The 18,405-nt window shown below is 47.0% G+C and overlaps 1 protein-coding gene across 1 annotated transcript in view; it reads right to left on the minus strand.

Annotated features, from left to right (window-relative positions):
- ADAM23 (ADAM metallopeptidase domain 23) overlaps positions 1 to 18,405 on the minus strand; it is a 1,183,145-nt gene that overhangs the window by 1,024,972 nt on the left and 139,768 nt on the right. The window contains exon 3 of the mRNA XM_030210005.1: positions 15,637 to 15,713. Within this exon, the coding sequence (XP_030065865.1) occupies positions 15,637 to 15,713 (77 nt within the window). The remainder of the gene's footprint in view (positions 1 to 15,636; positions 15,714 to 18,405) is intronic.

Raw genomic sequence — 18,405 nt, forward strand, 5'->3', positions numbered from 1 at the left:
ACACTCTAATTCTCCAACTGCCAGGGTGTACAAGACAGTTTTACTCATCAGGCTTCACATACCTAACCATTAAGAGCTGGAATGCACTCCCTAAAGCATTGAGGAGCCAAGATACTTACCTTATCTTTTGTAAATGATTCAAGGCTCACTTCTTCAAAAAATCCTTCCACAAAGCTCCACTGTAAATCAGTATGAATAGTCATCACTCTTAACTCCAACAACATCCCCTCCATTCTTTGCCTGGTCATGACCCTGCATTAGCTTCTGCTAATAGTTTCGACCTCCCCACCCTGCTGCCCTTCCCCTGTCCTTCATATTTCCTCCTGCCTCACTTCTCCCTCTATTTCTCTTAAAGCCACTTCAAGTCAATGTAATTGATCCCCTATCTTTTTTTTTCTTAGTTTCATGTAAGTCACATTGAAACAACACATTGAAAAATGTGGGATAGAAATGCTGTAAATAAATAATTGCTCTCCATGCCTTGGAATCTCTACACCCTATTGTTTTGGGGGATATTAACACCCATTTAGAAGATACTATTACTATATTTGTTCAGTCACAAAAAAGAGGGAAAACAGTATACAAAAGCAACCAAACAAACAGACAAAGTAAACACTGGGCCTTCAGGATTGAGAAAAATGCAGTCCTTTATTTATGATAAAAACCCGACACGGGCCGTGTTTCAGCGTATAAACGCCTGCATCAGGGGTCTCACTCTGATTTTTCATCAGAAATAGCAGGTTGCCTTTCAGGTGGCAGAATCTCTCCTGGATGTGAAAGATTTAGCACAGCAGCTCTACTTCACCTAGAGAAATTTCTCTCTGTAGCTGCAGGGGCGAGAAGAAGAAGGATCCTTCTGGGAAGTTAGCTGGCGTTTAGGCAGGAGAAACGTTCTTTTCACGGTTTCCCACCTCCTTTAAGGCGCAGCTCTAGGTGAAGTAGAGCTGCTGTGCTAAATCTTTCACATCCAGGAGAGATGCTGCCGCCTGAAAGGCAACCTGCTATTTCTGATGAAAAATCAGAGTGAGACCCCTGATGCAGGCGTTTATACGCCGAAACACGGCCCGTGTCGGGTTTTCATCATAAATAAAGGACTTCATTTTTCTCAATCCTGAAGGCCCAGTGTTTACTATTACTATATTTGTAACATTATATTTTCTTTCATTTACATAATATCTGGCCCTTTTTCAAAATGTAGGCCCAACTGACACAGCTGGACATAGGCTGGATGGAAGACTATGGACTTTTCCTCAAGGAATTTGTCCAAACCTTTTATAAACCCAGATACACTAACCGCTGTTACCACATCCTCCGGCAAAGAGTTCCAAAGCTTAACTATTCATTGAGTGAAAAAATATTTCCTCCTATTTGTTTTAAAAGTATTTCCTTGTAACTTCCTCGAGTGTCCCTAGTCTTTGTACTTTTGGAATGAGTAAAAAATAGATTTACTTCTATTCATTCTACACCACTCAGGATTTTGTAGACTTCAATCATATCTCCCATCATCTATCTCTCTTCCAAGCTAAAAAGCCCTAACCTCTTTAGCCTTTCCTCATACGAGAGGAGTTCCATCCTCTTTATCATTTTGGTTGCTCTTCTTTGAACCTTTTCTAATTCCGCGATATCTTTTTTGAGATACAGCGACCAGAACTGAACGCAATACTTAAGGTGCGGACGCACCATGGAGCGTTACAAAGGCATTATAGTATTTTCGGTCTTTTTTTTGGCTGCCGCTGTACACTGAACCGAAGATTTCAGCATATTATCTACAACGACACCCAGATCTTTTTCTTGAGTGCTGACCCCCAAGGTAGACCTTAGCATCAGCTAGAGCAAAAACCGAAGCCAGGGTAAACCAGCTATGATCAATATTCTCTCCCAAAGTTGTCTTGGAACAAAAATAAGTACGTGGTTTTGGGGGGGAAAAAAGCTGCACACAGCGTTAATATATGCACTTTATCATTTGTAAGCATGTATGAAAGCCGTGTGCAGCAGAGAAATGCTGTGGAGGCGATTTCATAGCACATGCTGCTGTTCTACAATTAACTGTCTTACACGTGCTGCTTAGTGGGTGGCTCTTCATAGCAAAATCTTTTAATGATTCTCTTTTAGTCAGTCACAATTTTCTGAATGTCTTTCGGTCTTCTATGTTTAATGTTGTGGGCCCAACTCTGTGGAATGCTCTCCCTGCTGGCTTACATACGGTACCATCGCACCAAGAGTTTAAGGCAACCCATAAGACTTGTTTGTTTAGACAAACATATGTGCAGCCCAACTGACATTTCTCTTCTGTCTCTTTGTCCCACTGGGGGCCCATGTTGGGGCACCAAGACTGCACTCTTTGCTGTAATTCTCCACTGCTTTTACCCTCCTCTTCTATGACAATTGTATTGTTCCTTTTTCTTTTTCATCTCTGCTATTGAAATTGTAGTTCTTTTTCTGCTATACCCCTCTTGTGGACATTTTTTTAAAATCACTGTAAACTAAACCACTGAGATGGTTCATCCCTTCGGCAGAATGTCAAATAAAGATGGATCTGAACAGGAACATGAACAAAGTAATCAAGAGCAGTTTGGTAATTCATGCAGTCATTCCCTCTCCCAAAGTTATGAGCTCAACACACCCATCACTGGTGAAGGGGTAATCAGGAATCGACCGCTTCATACAACACTGGATCCAGATAGGTTCAGTGGGGAATTTTTCAAATTACTGAAGCCTCAGCTCATAGGTCCTCCAGAGGCTTACTATGTGCAGGCAGTGCAGAGGGCATGGTTCCTATCTTCCTCTAATCAAGTGTTGATTAAAGTAACCTGGAAAAGATACCTTACTTCCCGAATCATTAGTGCAGATTTAAAAAGTTTTGCAAGTATTCTGGCTGACAGATTGGCAAAGCTGATGCCTAACTAGTGAGGGACGCCAAGCAGTGGTGAATGTATAAAAGTTGATTCTTTCCTTTGAGTGGTGTCATTAACACTCTATACCAGTCCTGGACATTGGCTTTGCTTCAGAGAAAGCTTTTGAATGGGTTGAATGGTTGTTTTTTATTCTCACTTATGGATCATTTTGGAATCAAGGGGTTCTTTTTGGAGGCTCTCTGAACCTGTATGCAAACCCCTCTGCAGTGGTATTGGTAAACAGCTTACCCTCTCAGGAGTTCCCTACTTGAGAGTGAGGTCCAACAGGGATGTCCATTGTCCTCACTTCTATACCTATTCTTGGAGCCCCCTTTTAGCTCATCTTAAGAGCACCCCAGCTTTCCCTGTCGATATCAAGAAGTTGATAACTTTCGCCCTCACCTTACCTCAAATATTGGTGAATAAGGCCGAAAATACTATAATGCCTCTGTATTGCTCCATGGTGTGACCATACCTTGAGTAATGTATACAATTCTGGTTGCCGTATCTCAAAAAACATATAGCAGAATTAGAAAAGGTTTAAAGAGGAGCGACCAAAATGATAAAGAGGATGAAACGCCTCTCATATGACAAAAGGCTAAAGATGTTAGGGTGGATGAGAGGAAATATGATTGAGGTCTACAAAATCCTGAGTGCTGTAGAACGAGTAGAAGTAAATCGAATTTTTACTCATTCCAAAAGTACAAAGACTAGGGGACACTCAAGTTACATGGAAAGGTCCATAGTCTGCTATCGAGGTACACATGGGGAAGCTACTGCTTGCCCTGGGATTGGTAGAATGGAATGTTGCCACTTTTTGGGATTCTGTCTGGTACTTGTGACTTGGTTTGGCCGCTGTTGGAAACAGGATACTGGGACAGATGGACCACTGGTCTGATTCAGTAAGGCTATTGTTATGTTCTTATGTCTTTTCCAGGTTAAAGTTAAATATGTTCAAATTTGAAGCCCTACCTTTAAACTTGAGTAATAAACATCGCTAGACAGAATTCCTGCTGAAGGAAATGAACAGCACAATCCATTATCTAGGAGCTTGTTTGTTTTCCTATGCCGATGACATTTTCATCTGGCTTCCTGCACTTGACAGTATTACCATGCATTAATAACCAAAACTCACGGGCTACCAGGCATATGGTAATGCTTAATGCTGATCAGACCAAGATTGTCTGGTTTAGTAATACCTTACATACTTGTCTGGTTTAGTAATACCTTACATACTATTCCTGTGACAATTCCGCTAGATTCACCTCAGTTGCTACCAGTTTCTCAGGTGTCTCGAGTCTTATTTGATTCCACCTTATCATTTGAGCCACAAATTAGTAATCTGATGAAAAAGGTGTTTTTTAAACTAAGACAATTGAGGACTATTCAATCTTATTTTTATACTAGACATTTTGCACGGGTGGTACAATGCTATGTACTGGTGCAGCTTGATTACTGTAACTCAGTGTATGTTGGGCTCCCTAAAAAGCAGTTAAAACAGACTAACTTTTGCAGAATACTGCTACCAAAATGATTTTTTGTTGCATTAAATATGATAGGGTTACCCCGTTGCTGATAGACTTACACTGGTTACCGATGAATGCCAGGATTAGTTTTAAGGTGTCCTGTTTTGTTTTTAAATCCTTACATGGTTTAACCTCAGTCCTCCTATATGATTTACTCTAGCATTCTTCTGCCCAACTAACTCTAAAATTAAAGAATAATATGCTTCTTTTTCCTTCAATTCATCGTCTTGTATCTAAAAGAAATTATGAAAGATCATATTCATATCAAGCTGCTAATTATTTGGAGATCTCTTCCAAATGACATAAGACTTGAAAATTCTTATATGATTTTTCGTAAAAGTCTTAAAACGTTCTTGTTTGCTGAGTATTTACTTGTTTTATATGTTTTATGATATTTTACTGTATTGTACAAGTTATGTTATTGTATATTCTATCTTACTGTAAACCACTTTGGACCCTTTGCAGGAACTTAGCGGTCCAGAAAAGCCTGATTAGATTAGATTAACTAACAGGCTCATTTTCGAAAGAGAAGGATGTCCAAAAAGTGACATAAATCGGCACTTGGACATCCATCTTTCAGAGACATCCAAATCAGTATAACTGAAACCCGATTTTGGACGTCTCTATCGGAAGTCCATCGTAAGGACGTCCAAATCTGAAGGGGGCGTATCGAAGGCGTGGTGGAGGCAGGACTTGGGCGTTCCTGACACTTGGATGTCTTTGAGCCATAATGGCCGTAAGGGCTATGGTAGTGCTGTACAGTTGGGGGTAGTGGGTTTTTTTGGGGGGGCTCAGCACACAAGGTAAAGGAGCTGTGTACCTAGGAGCATTTTATGAAGTCCACTGCAGTGCCCCCTAGGGTGCCCGATTACCTTCCTGGCATGTCAAGGGGGCCAGTGTACTACAAATGCTGGCTCCTCCCATGTCCAAATGGCTTGCATTTGGACATTTTAGTCTTGGACGTCTTTGGTTTCAAAAATCGCCGAAAATCAAAGACGTCCAAATTCAGGAACATCCAAATCTAAGAACGTCCATGGTATTTTCGAAACCAGAGATGGACGTCCATCTTTTTTCAAAAATTACCTTCTCCCCGCATCCAAATTTGGATGTTTTACATAGACGTCCAAATTCCAATTTAGACGTTTCTTTCGAAAATGCCCCTCCACGTGTAAGTATTCCTTCTGATATGCAACAGTTGGACAGAGAGAATATTCAATCCCTTCTAATGAGCGCAATGGAACAGATGCAAGCTTGAAAAAATCTGCCCTTATCTTTATTCAGGAAACAATTATAATATATGCAGCAGTGATATATATAATAGATATATGGTGCACTTCGTGATTTTTGGGAAGAAGTAAAAGGGCTTGTATCTCTTTGCAAATGCTATTGCTGCCGAGAGAGAGAGAAGGGGGTCTGAAATTACTGGATACGCAACTATATAAACTTAGCAGTATGGCTGCATCAGGTACAAGATTGAATATTGGGCGCTGAAGATTTCACCCCTGGTAATTTGAGGCCCAAATTTTTACATCCAGTGTCAGGACTGTTTTTGCTTCATGCCAAGGCTACAGCATTGGATAAATATGTACATGTGCATGTAATATGGGCTTAAATGAAGAAGACCTGGAAGAGAATATCAGGCTCATTTTCGAAAGAGAAGGACGTCCATCTTTCAACATAAATTGGAACATGGACGTCCATCTTCCAGAGACGTCCAAATCGGTATAATCGAAACCTGATTTTGGATGTCTCCAACTGCAGTCCGTCGCAAGGACGTCCAAATTTCAAGGGGGCATGTCGGAGGCGTAGCGAAGGCAGGACTTGGGCATGCCTAACACTTGGACATCTTTGACCCATAATCGAAAAAAGCAAGGACTTCCATGACAAACACTTGGACGTTTTCATCTGGACATGGTTTTTTTTACGAATAAAGCACAAAAAGGTGCCCGAAATGACCAGATAACCACCAGAGAGAATCGGGCATGACCTCCCGTTACTCCCCCAGTGGTCACTAACCCCCTCCCACCCTCAAAAAACATCTTTAAAAATATTTCATGCCAGCCTTTATGCCAGCCTCAGATGTCATACTCAGGTCCATGACAGCGCATGAAGGTCCCAGGAGCAGTTTTAGTGGGTACTGCAGTGCACATAAGACAAGCGGACCCAGGCCCATACTCCTCCTACTTGTTACATTTGTGGAGGAAACAGCGAGCTCTCCAAAACCCACCACAAACCCACTGTACCCACATCTAGGTGCTCCCTTCACCCATAAGGGCTATGGTAGTGGTGTACAGTTGTGGGTAGTGGGATTTTGGGGGGGGGGGGGTTGGGGGGCTCAGCACACAAGGTAAGGAAGCTGTGTATCTGGGAGCATTTTATGAAGTCCACTGCAGTGCCCCCTAGTGTGCCCGGTTGCTGTCCTGGCATGTTAGGGGGAACAGTGCACTAGAAATGCTGGCTCCTCCCACATCCAAATGGCTTGCATTTGGACGTTTTCGAAAATCACCGAAATTCAGAGACGTTCAAATCCAAGGACGTCCAACTCTAGGGACATCCTTGGATTTGGACGTCTCTGACGGTATTTTCGAAATGAAAGATGGACGTCCACCTTTTTTTCGAAAATATAGTTTTCCCCGCCCCCGGATTTGGACTTCCCCCCCCCCCCCCCGAAAATGCCCCTCCACATCAAAGAATAGATGGCAGTCCATGTACAGGGGCATAATCGTATGCCCAGTTTTCCTGGGGCCGTCCCCACAGGATGGCTCCGTGAAGGGGCGGGGAAACCCGTATTAACAAAACAAGATAGGCGTCCATCTTTCGTTTCGCTAATATGGTCGGGGATGCCCAAATCTCAACATTTAGGTCGACCCTAGAGATGGTTGTCCTTAGAGATCATTGACCCCGGTTTTCGGCGATAATGGAAACCGAGGACGCCCATCTCAGAAACGACCAGATCCAAGACATTTAGTCGTGGGAGGAGCCAGCATTCATAGTGCACTGGTCCCCCTCACATGCCAGGACACCAACCGGGCACCCAAGGGGGTACTGGACTTCACAAACTGATCCCAGGTACATAACTCCCTTACCTTGTGTGCTGAGCCCTCAACCCCCCCCAAAAAAAACCCCACTCCCCACCACTGGGGGAGTAAGGGGAGGTCATCCCTGATTCCCTCCGGTGGTCATCTGGTCAGTTCAGGCACCTTTTTGAGACTTGATTGCAAGAAAAAATGGACCAAGTAAAGTCGGCCAAGTGCTCGGCAGGGACGCCCTTCTTTTTTCCATTATCGGCCGAGGACACCCCCGTCCCGCCTTCGTTACACTGCCGACATGCCCCCGTGAACTTTGGTCGTCCCCGCGATGGAAAACAGTTGAGGGCGCCCAAAATCAGCTTTCGATTATGCCAATTTGGGCGACCCTGAGAGAAGGACGCCCATCTCCCGATTTGTGTCGGAAGATGGGCGCCCTTCTCTTTCGAAAATAAGCCTGATAGTATACTGCTATTGCCATTGGTGGGAAATTTGAATGTCATACCTGGTTTGGACATTCACATTGTTCAGAGGTGGAGGAAAAGAAGTTTATGATGGATAAGTGATAACTTTGATGAACTGGGCAGTTACTTCCTTTTACTGCATTCCAAACTCTAATGACCTGTGTATGCCTCAAGTGTCCAAGGGATGAATCTAGTGACTGTCTGGGAACAGGCCTTTGAGAAATGTTTCAAACTATGCGAGGCAGGGAAAATAAGGCTCGCTCATTATTACTAGTTTTTGACGGATCTCCTCCCAGAGATAAATTCTCATGGCTTAGTTCACACCTGGACTGACAATCTAGGACAAGTGGAAGCTACTCTGCTGCAAAGCAACTGCCTAGTATCAATACTATTTGTATGCTCTTTATTGAGAGAGTCAGAATATAAATTCCTGCTGAGACCATATATAGCTCCATGGAGAGCTTTCAAAACCAAATTAAACACAGATTGCTCCTGCCCAAAGTATAAGGGAGACAAGGCTACTTTAGCATATATGTTTTGGAAAGGTCCTATACTCAGTTTCGTAAACTTTTGAAAACATATTTGTTTGAGAATACGTTCGAAAATAATCTGGGGTGAAAGGAAAAATTAGGCAGAATGAATATGCAGTAAAATAATATGTTTGCTTATGTATTTGTTATGAATGGTTGTTCATTGTGTGTTGGTGTTTTATCTTTTAGAATGGTTGTTTTAGTTTGCTGTGCTTTTCTATCAAATCGATGGATTTCTTATATGTTTTTTAAGGGAAAATTAGGTTCTTACCGTGATAATTTTCTTTCCTTTAGTCATAGCAGATGCAGCCATTACAGATGGGTTGTGTCCATCAACCAGCAGAGGGAGATACAGAGCACACTTTTTTCAGTGCCTCATACCAGTTTGCTCCACTGCCTCTTCAGTATTTGAAGCTTCCAAAGCAGTATGGCAAACCGCAATGGGAATAACATGAGCTTTCCTCACAGCGAACGATGGCCCTACAACAAAGGGCATTAACTCAGAATGGAGGGAATGAAACATCCTCCTGGAGGGCATAAACTCATCCTCCACTGAGACATAACTGGAGGGAATAAACTCATCCTCCCGGAGGGAATAAACTCATCCTCCAAAACATGAAACTGGAGGGAATTAAGTCATCCTCCTTTAATTGAACAAGAATCCTGAAGATTGTTTTCCGACTTTCTCCCAAGGACGGAATCTCCAGGAAACACGAACAGAACCTGAAATAGATTTACAGCAGATAGCATCAGACAGGGAGGGATCATGGCTGCATCTGCTATGATTAAAGGAAAGAAAATTATCACGGTAAGAACCTAATTTTCCCTTCCTTGTCATCAAGCAGATGCAGCCATTACAGATGGGATGTATCAAAGCAATCCCTAGATAGGGTGGGAACAAGCCACACCACGCGCCAGCACTTGCGCTCCAAAATGTGCGTCCCTCCTGGCAGCCACATCCAGCCTGTAATGTCAGGCAAAAGAGAGCTTAGAAGCCCATGTTGCTGCACTACAAATCTCTTGAAGAGAGAGTGCTCCAGTTTCAGCCCAAGAAGAGGAAATTCCTCTAGTGGAATGCGCCTTAAAGGCATCAGGCGGAGGCCGGCCGGCAAGCAAATAAGCTGAAACGATAGATTCTTTAAGCCAGCGGGCAATAGTGGCTTTAGACGCTGGAGACCCTCTGCGAGGACCTGATAGCAAAACAAACAGATGATCAGAGGTCCTGAAAGAGTTAGTAACTCGCAGATACTGCAGCAGAGTCCTGCGCACGTCCAACAGGTGCAATTGCCCAAAAGATTCTGGAAACTCCTCCTTGACAAAGGAGGGCATGAAAATAGGTTGGTTTAGGTGAAACGCTGAAACCACCTTAGGCAAGAAGGAAGGCACGGTTCGAACCGTGACCCCGGACCCTGAAAACTGCAGAAAAGGGTCTCTACAGGACAGCGCCTGGAGCTCTGACACCCGTCTTGCCGAAGTAATGGCCACTAACAAGACGGCCTTCAGTGTCAAGTCTTTCTCTGAAGCACGCCGAAGCGGTTCAAAGGGAGCACCCTGAAGGGCCTTCAGCACTAGCCCCAGGTTCCAAGCTGGACAAGGTGCACGCACGGGAGGACGGAGCAGAAGCACCCCTCTAAGAAACCGTGCCACATCTGGATGAGCAGCTAAAGACACGTCTTCAACCTTGCCACGCAGGGAGGCCAAAGCTGCCACTTGCACCCGCAGGGAATTATAGGCCAAGCCTTTTTGTACACCATCCTGCAAAAAGTCCAGAATCGGCGAGACAGGAGCCCGCATGGGTGTGATCTCTCTGGAAGCACACCAGACTTCAAACTGGTGCCAAATCCTGGCATAAGCCACGGAAGTGGAACGCTTGTGGGCTTGCAGGAGAGTGGTAATTACTTTACTGGAATAGCCTCTGCCTCTCAATTGCGCCCTCTCAATCGCCAGGCCATAAGACCAAATCGGCCGGCGTCCTCCATGGTCACCGGACCCTGTGACAACAGCTTGGGAACCAGAGGTAACTGAAGGGGATCCTCTACGAGCATCTGTCGGAGGTCCATATACCAAGGCCTCCTGGGCCAATCCAGGGTGACGAGAACCACTTCTCCTGGATGCAGCCGAATCCGCAGGAGCACTCGCCCTATCAAGGGCCACGGAGGGAACACATACAGTAGGCCCGGAGGCCAGGGTTGAGCCAAGGCATCCAACCCCGCCGCGCGAGGATCTCTCCATCTGCTGAAGAAGCACGGGACTTTGGCATTGGTGCTTGTCGCCATTAGATCGATCACGGGCTTGCCCCACTTGGCACATATCTGCAGAAACACTTCGTCTGCAAGTTCCCACTCCGCTGGATCGATCTGATGCCTGCTTAGATAATCGGCTTGCACGTTGCTCTGACCTGCAATGTGAGCTGCCGACAGAAACTGTAGATGCAGCTCGGCCCAGTGGCAAATTTGTCCGGCCTGCGCGGCTAGAGCTCTGCACTTGTCAATTTATGTAGGCCACTGCTGTCGTGTTGTCCGACATCACTCTGACAGCCAATCCTTCCAGGGTCATTGAAAGGCCAGAAGCGCCTGAAACACCGCTTTCAACTCTAGGCGGTTGATGGACCACTCCGACTCCTCGGGTGTCCACAGACCCTGGGCATGCTTCCCCTTGCAATGTGCGCCCCAGCCTTTCAGACTGGCATCTGTCACCACTAGGCACCAATTGGGGAGCGCCAGCAGCATTCCTCGCCGCAGCATGCTGTCTGAGAGCCACCACTCCATGCTGAGTCGGGCCGCATGGAGCCAAGAGAGTCTGCATTGGTAATCCTGAGATACTGGAGACCATCTTTGGAGTAGAGCATACTGTAGAGGTCTCAGGTGCGCTCTCGCCCAGGGCACCAGTTCCTTGGTGGCCGTCATCGATCCAAGCAGCTGGACAATGTCCCAAGCTCGCGGGCGGGGCATCCTCAGGAGCAGACGGACATGATTCTGAAGCTTACACCGCCTTTGCTCGGGTAGGTACACATACCCCGAGGCTGTGTCGAACCTGGCCCCCAAATATTCTAGAGATTGCGAGGGGGTCAGGTGACTTTTGTCAAATTGACGACCCAGCCCAGAGATTGAAGTACTGAGACCACTCTGGCTGTTACATGCTGACTCTCTGCAGTAGAGTTTGCTCGAATGAGTCAGTCGTCCAGGTACGGGTGAACCCGAATACCCTCTCGCCTTAGAAAGGCAGCTACTACCACCATATCCTTCGAAAAGGTGCGGGGAGCTGTGGTGAGGCCAAAAGGCAAGGCCCGGAACTGGAAATGCTTTCCCATCACCGCAAACCTCAGAAACTTCTGGTGCGGGGGCCAAATTTGAATGTGCAAGTAAGCTTCTTTCAGGTCCAGAGACGTGAGAAACTCTCCTGGCTGTACCGCCGCAATGACGGAGTGCAGGGCTTCCATGTGAAAATGCCGCACTCTCAGGGACTTGTTTAATTCTTTTAAGTCCAGAATAGGGTGAAAAGACCCTCCTTTTCGTGGCACCACAAAGTAGATGGAGCAGCGGCCGCAGCCGTGTTCGGCAGGAGGAACCGGGGACACGGCCCCTATCTGAATCAGACCTTGTAAAGTCTCCTCTACCACCGCCCGTTTGGCGGCAGAACCGCATCGGGACTCCACAAACACGTCTCTTACAGGGGCGTCAAATTCTATTCTGTAACCGTCTCTGATCAGGTCCAAGACCCACTGATCTGAGGAAATGTTGGCCCACTCCTTGGCAAAGAGGGAAAGACGTCCTCCGATGACAGGACTCGAGGAGAGGGCCGGTACACCATCATTAAGAGGGTCGCCCCTGAACTCCAGGCCTTGAGCCAGTGGCTGTGGAACGTGTGTCCGAGCGAAAGGAGTTCCTCTGCTGAAAACGGGCGGTACCTTCGAGCTTCACGGAAGCGAGGTCTGTAAGAGGAGTGGACCGCTGCACCCTTAGAGGAAGGCCGAGGCCTATCTTCGGGCAAGCACTGGGGTTTAGCCTCACCCAGGCCCTTCACAATTTTCTCCAACTCCTCACCAAATAGGAGAATGCCTTGAAAGGGCAACTTCACCAACCTTTGCTTAGAGGCCATGTCCGCCGCCCAATGCCGTAGCCAAAGAAGACGGCGAGCCGCCACTGCTACTGCCATGTGTTTAGCCGAACCTCTGACAATATCATAAAGGGCGTCAGCAAGAAAGGACAAGGCCGACTCCATCCCCGGAGCCACATCTGAAAAGGGCTCCGCTCCATCACCGGGCTGTTCCACTGCCTGTTGCAACCAAGCCAGGCAGGCTCTAGCAGCATAACAACTGCATGCAGACGCCCGAATATTGAGACCTGCAATTTCAAATGACCGTTTAAGTGCTGATTCCAGTCTACGGTCTTGAATATCCTTCAGGGCAACACCTCCTTCAACAGGGAGGGTAGTTCTCTTTGTCACAGCTGTGACTAGGGCATCCACTTTATGCATAGCAAAGCGAGCCATATGGTCCTCACTCAGAGGGTATAATTGCCCCATAACCCTGGAAACTTTCAAAGGTCCCTCGGGGTCAGCCCATTGAGCCGAAATAAGCTCTTGGATGGAGTCATGCAAAGGAAAGGCTCGAGCAGGCTTTTTGGTACTAGCCATCCTAGGATTCACAGAGGAGGCTGTGCCACTGGCAGGGTCCTCAATAGAGAGAGCCTGCAGGGCATCAGAAATAAGCACTGGCAGCTCATCATGGTGGAAAATCCTCACCGCGGAGGGATCGTCCAGATCCTGAGTCACTTCTGCACCAGACTCTGGCTCCTCAGACCATGAAGGCCTGCCAGAGTCCTCCGAATCCTCGCAGCCCGACCACGGAGGGGAAAATGGAGGTGCAGCACTCTCTGAAGGGGAATGAGCCCTTCTGCGCTTCATATTCTGCCAATTATCAGGGAATAATGCCTCAGAGGGCATACCCAGGCTAGAATCCACTGGGGGGGGGGGGGGGCATTAGAAGAGGCCCATGCCGGGCTTTGTGGGAGAGCTCTTTTAAGCATGTATGCTTTATGCATTAATAAGACAAAATCAGGGGAGAAAAACTCACCCTGGGCACCCGGATCTCTGCCGGGGCTAGTAGCTCCCATATCAGCCTCACTCCGAGGCCTCCCCCTGGGCTCAGGACTCTCCGTCTCAGCAGAGGTCGCGCCATGTGGTAAATTCAAAATGGCGCCCGTTGCCAGCTCAGAGCGCGAAGAATCGTCACTCGCCATGCTCAGGCCGGCTCTAACGTCTGTACAGCACGATTTACAGAGCCCCGCTGCTGATCTGCGCTTGCCACACTTGGAACAGCGCTTTACTGTCTCCGCAGCCATCGCTGAAAACGGCAGTAAAATTCAAAATGGCAGCTCGCGCCAAAATCGCCCCGATCGCAGGCCCACCCCGGAGGAGTCAGAAAACACTCTTACCTCACTGGACCGAGTATCACAGCTCCGGTCCCACAGAAAAAGGCAAGGAAAAACCTCTGTTCCTTTTTTTTTTTTAACGCTGTGAGGAAAGCAGAGGTAAGTGAGAAAGGCAGGGAAAGGGTGAACCTATGTGCCTGCATCCACTGTTGGTGGGGAAGGACAGGGAAAGCTAAGCAATGTGTCCACATCCACGGAGGTATGGGTAAGGCAGGGAAAGGGCGAACCTATGTGCCTTTAAAGTGAAGCTGCTATAGCCTCCAACACCCCTGCTAACAACTGGGAAAAGCACAGGAGCAACTTCCAGGCAGATTTTAGATGGAGCTCGAAGAAGCTGCAGCCACTCTGCTAGGGGAGATAGAGAATACTGAAGAGAGGCAGTGGAGCAAGCTGGTATGAGGCACTGAAAAAAGTGTGCTCTCTATCTCCCTCTGCTGGTTGATGGACACAACCCATCTGTAATGGCTGCATCTGCTTGATGACAAGGAATTACAATAGCATACTAGAGTAACCCAGCTACTGCTTTCTTCTCGTCACCTTTACACTCAGGTTGTAGTCTGAAGGTACTAATATGACTAACTCATCCCCCCCCCCCCCCCCACTCCAATTCCTTCCTGTGTTGCTAGGCTCTGTTTGTGCTCTCTTCATTTTAGCAATACCTATTCATCACACTGTCAGCAAGGAAATGAAAATTACTCTGTGCTGGTCTTCTAAGCTACCAAGAAAATTGCAAAATTTTATAACAGTCTTCAAGAAGTTAATACCATATTTTGGACGTGCAAAATGTTTTCATGTAGCTGCACAAAATGTGAGAACTGCATTTTATGGGTGCTATGACTTAGGTTGTCCAAGAACAAATCTTTCTACCAAGCTCATTGGAGATGAGGATAGCAGGGATAGCTACTACTGCATGATTTTACCATTGAACCTTACAGAAGCCTACCCTTCCTAGATCAGATCACAGACCACTTTACAAGCATTGCTTAAAGTTACCCAGTTCACTGATAATAGTGGTGTGGAAACTTAATGAGGAGCAGCAGCAAACCTTGTGACTGTGGGCAGGTCACTTCATCTTCCATAGGCTCATTTAAAAAAATTTAAGCTTCTTTTACAAGCTGCGCTAGTGATTCCCGCGCAGCACATGAGAGGAAGTCCACAAGAAATGAATAGGCTTCTTCTCATTTGCTGAGGGAGAATTGCTAGCGCAGCATTGTAAAGGAAGCCCTTAGAATGTAAACACCCTTCCTTCTCCCTCCCCTACCAAGGTATTAAAATACCTAATTTAACTCACCTTGAGCTACTAATGAAAAAAGATGCAAGCTAAATCCAGGGCTTTTTTTTTTTTGAGAGGGTACTTGGGGGTACTCAGTATCGGCACCTTTTACATTGTCTGCTAAAATTGACCCATGGACCCCAAGTTTTCATGAAAGAGCTCAGGCTCTGCACACCAATTCTGCCTCGTCATAGATTCTGTGACTGGTTGCAGGAAGCCTGGCTATTGTGTGGTGGGCCCCTCAGTGATCACTCCACCCCTGAAGAGTGGCTAGCATTTGAGTACCGACACCATTTTTGCTAGAAAAAATGTACTGGATAAATCCAAAATTCTTTCCCCACTGTTCTAAAAATGTTTCACAAAGCACAAAAGCATGAAGTTTAACAGCTGCAAACCCTTAACCTAGTCCCAGTCTTACTTTACCATACTGGTTATTCTTTTTTTCAATCGGTAAAACTACAACCACAAAACTCCCACAACCATATACTTACTTATTCAATGTGAGATCAAGGATGAATTTGGAACCAAAAGCCTCAATTTGGAAACTTGTCTGGGCCAGATGCACAGCCTGTGAATATGAAAAAGGACAGTCAAGACTTTTCTTGGCTAATTAGGAATAACTCAAATTAAATAAGAGCATAAGACTAGCCAGTGGCGTAGCTACGGGTGGGCACATGCCCACTCATTGTTGGCTTAGGCCTACCCAGCGGCAGCACCCCATAACATCTCTCCTGTTCCCCGGCGTCCCAGCATCTGCCCGCCAGTTGCTGAACCCCATCCCTCCCTGGTGTACCTTATATGCATCTCCGGCACCTGCAGTGATTCATTATTGCTGCCTGCGCCGCCGCCGCCCCTCAAGGCTTCCATTGGCCGGGTACCACCCTTGCTTTCATCATTTCCTGACTGGCAGGACCCGGCCAATAGAAGCCTGTGGAGCTCTAGATAGAAAAATAACTATAAAATATAGGGCAAAACTCATGACTTAGAAATAACAGACCCAGAACAATACTAAAATCCAAAATTTCATAGAACACTGAAAAAACAAAATGGTCACAGAAGGGCGGGCTCTGGACTGAAAATTATCAGGTAATTAACTAATTTTTCCTTCCATTATGTCCCAAGGATCAGTCCAGAATGGGATGTACAAAAGCAAACCTTAAGAGGGGAGGGATTGTGATATCCCTGAAGTGAGAATCAGGGCCCCGAAAGAAGCATCCACTTGAGCAGACACATCCAGACAGAAATGCTTAACATCAATGACTTGGTAGAATGAGCCTAAACATGTATGGGAGCACATTTACCAATCAGAATGTAAGCAGAAGAAATAGCCTCCTTAAGCCATTGGGGTCTTGCAAAGAGGACAAAAAAAATGATCAGAACACCTGAAATCAGTGGTAGCAGAAAGACGGAGCATAAGGATGTACTTAACATCCAACAGCCTCAGGTAAGCATATTCTGCAGAAAGGAATACAATCTGATTGACATGAAACAGAACGCCAGTTGATGTAGTGTACAGTGGCACTAGCTATGGGGGACCTGGGCCCCCGTAGATTTGGCCCTGGACCCCCCTACTGACGACCCGCTCGACCCTCCCATGCCGTGGGCTACCTCTGCTGGCGGGGGACCCCAATCCACGCCAGCCGAGGAGGTCCTCTTCTTCCCACAAAGGCTTCGTTCTGTTTCTGACATCCTGCACATTGTACGTGCAAGACGTCAGACTCACAGAACAGAACAAAGCCATCTTGAAAGGCTGCGTCCTATTTCTGTCTGTGAGTCTGACGTCCTGTACGTACAACGTCAGAAACAGAACAAAGCCTTCGCGGGAAGAAGAGGGCCTTGGCTGGCTTGGATTGGGGTCCCCCACCAGCAAAGGTAGGCAACGGCAGGGGAGGGTTGGCAGCGGGAGGGGGGGTCGAGAGGTCGTCGGCAGGGGTCGTCAAAGTTGGCAGCTGCGGGGGGGGGGGGGGGTCGGCAATGGCAGGGGGGGGGTCAGCTAAAATATGCTCCCTCACCTCAGGCTCTGGACCCCCTTCCCGCCGAAGTCTGGCTACGCCTCTGGTAGTGTATCCAGATTTTCAGACAGTTTTTGACAAAGTTCCTCATGAGAGACTCCTGAGAAAATTAAAAAGTCTTGGGATAGGAGTCAATGTCCTTTTGTGGATTAAGAATTGGTTATTGGACAGAAAACAGGGTAGGGTTAAATGGCCATTTCTCTTAATGGAGGAGGGTGAGTAGTGGAGTGGTGCAGGGATCTGTACTTGGACTGGTGCTATTTAACATTTATAAAATGATCTGGCAATCAGAACAAATGAGGTGATTAAATTTGCAGATGACATAAAAGTTGTCAAAACACATGCAGACTGAAAAGTTGCAGGAAGACCGGGCATCCAAGATGGCAGACAAACTTTAATGTGGACAAATGCAAAGTGATGCACATTGGGAAGAATAATATGAATCACATAGTTACCTGATGCTAGAGCCCACCTTAGGAATAAGAACCCAAGAAATATATCTAGGTGTCATTGTAGACAATATGCAGCCAAAAAAACAAACAGGCAGGGCCGTGCCAACACGGTAAGCGAGGTAAGCATGGCAGGGGGGCGCTTCCCTCTGGGGGGCGCCGCCGCACCATGCTCACCTCACTCGCCCTCCCGCTCCCATTGTTCAACTTCCCGCCCTCTTCTCCCCCCCCCCCCCCCAACATCCCTTTTCTTTTTTTTTCCTTTTTAAATTTACCTCCGTGGCGGTTACGGCAGCGCAGCGTCAGTGAAGGAAGCGACACTCCCGACATCTCCAGCCTTCCCTTCGCTGTGTTCCGCCTTCTTCTGATGTCATTTCCTTGACGTCAGAAGAAGGCGGAACACAGCGAAAGGAAGGCTAGAGACGTTGGGAGCACCGCCTCCTTCACTGACGATGCGCTGCCGGAACCGCCACGGAGGTAAATTTAAAAAGAAAAAAAAAAGAAAAGGGATGTTGGGGGGAGAGAAGAGGGCGGGCAGTTGAACAATGGGAGCGGGAGGGCAGGGGAGAGACGAGAGCATGGATGCGAAGGGGGAGGGGAGAAGAGGGCGGGCCAGGCCAGGCCAGGCCAACTGGGACATGATGGGACATGGGAGCAAGAGGAGAGAGAGGAGCATGGATGCGAGGGGGGGTCATGGAAGGGAGAGAGGGGAATTGCTGGATAGGGATTAATGGAGGGTGACAGAGGAGCATGGATGGGAGGGGCAGGGCTCAGGGAGAGAGGGGAATTGCTGGAAAGG

Source organism: Microcaecilia unicolor, chromosome 7, assembly GCF_901765095.1.
Source record: "Microcaecilia unicolor chromosome 7, aMicUni1.1, whole genome shotgun sequence".
Classification (NCBI taxonomy): domain Eukaryota; kingdom Metazoa; phylum Chordata; class Amphibia; order Gymnophiona; family Siphonopidae; genus Microcaecilia; species Microcaecilia unicolor.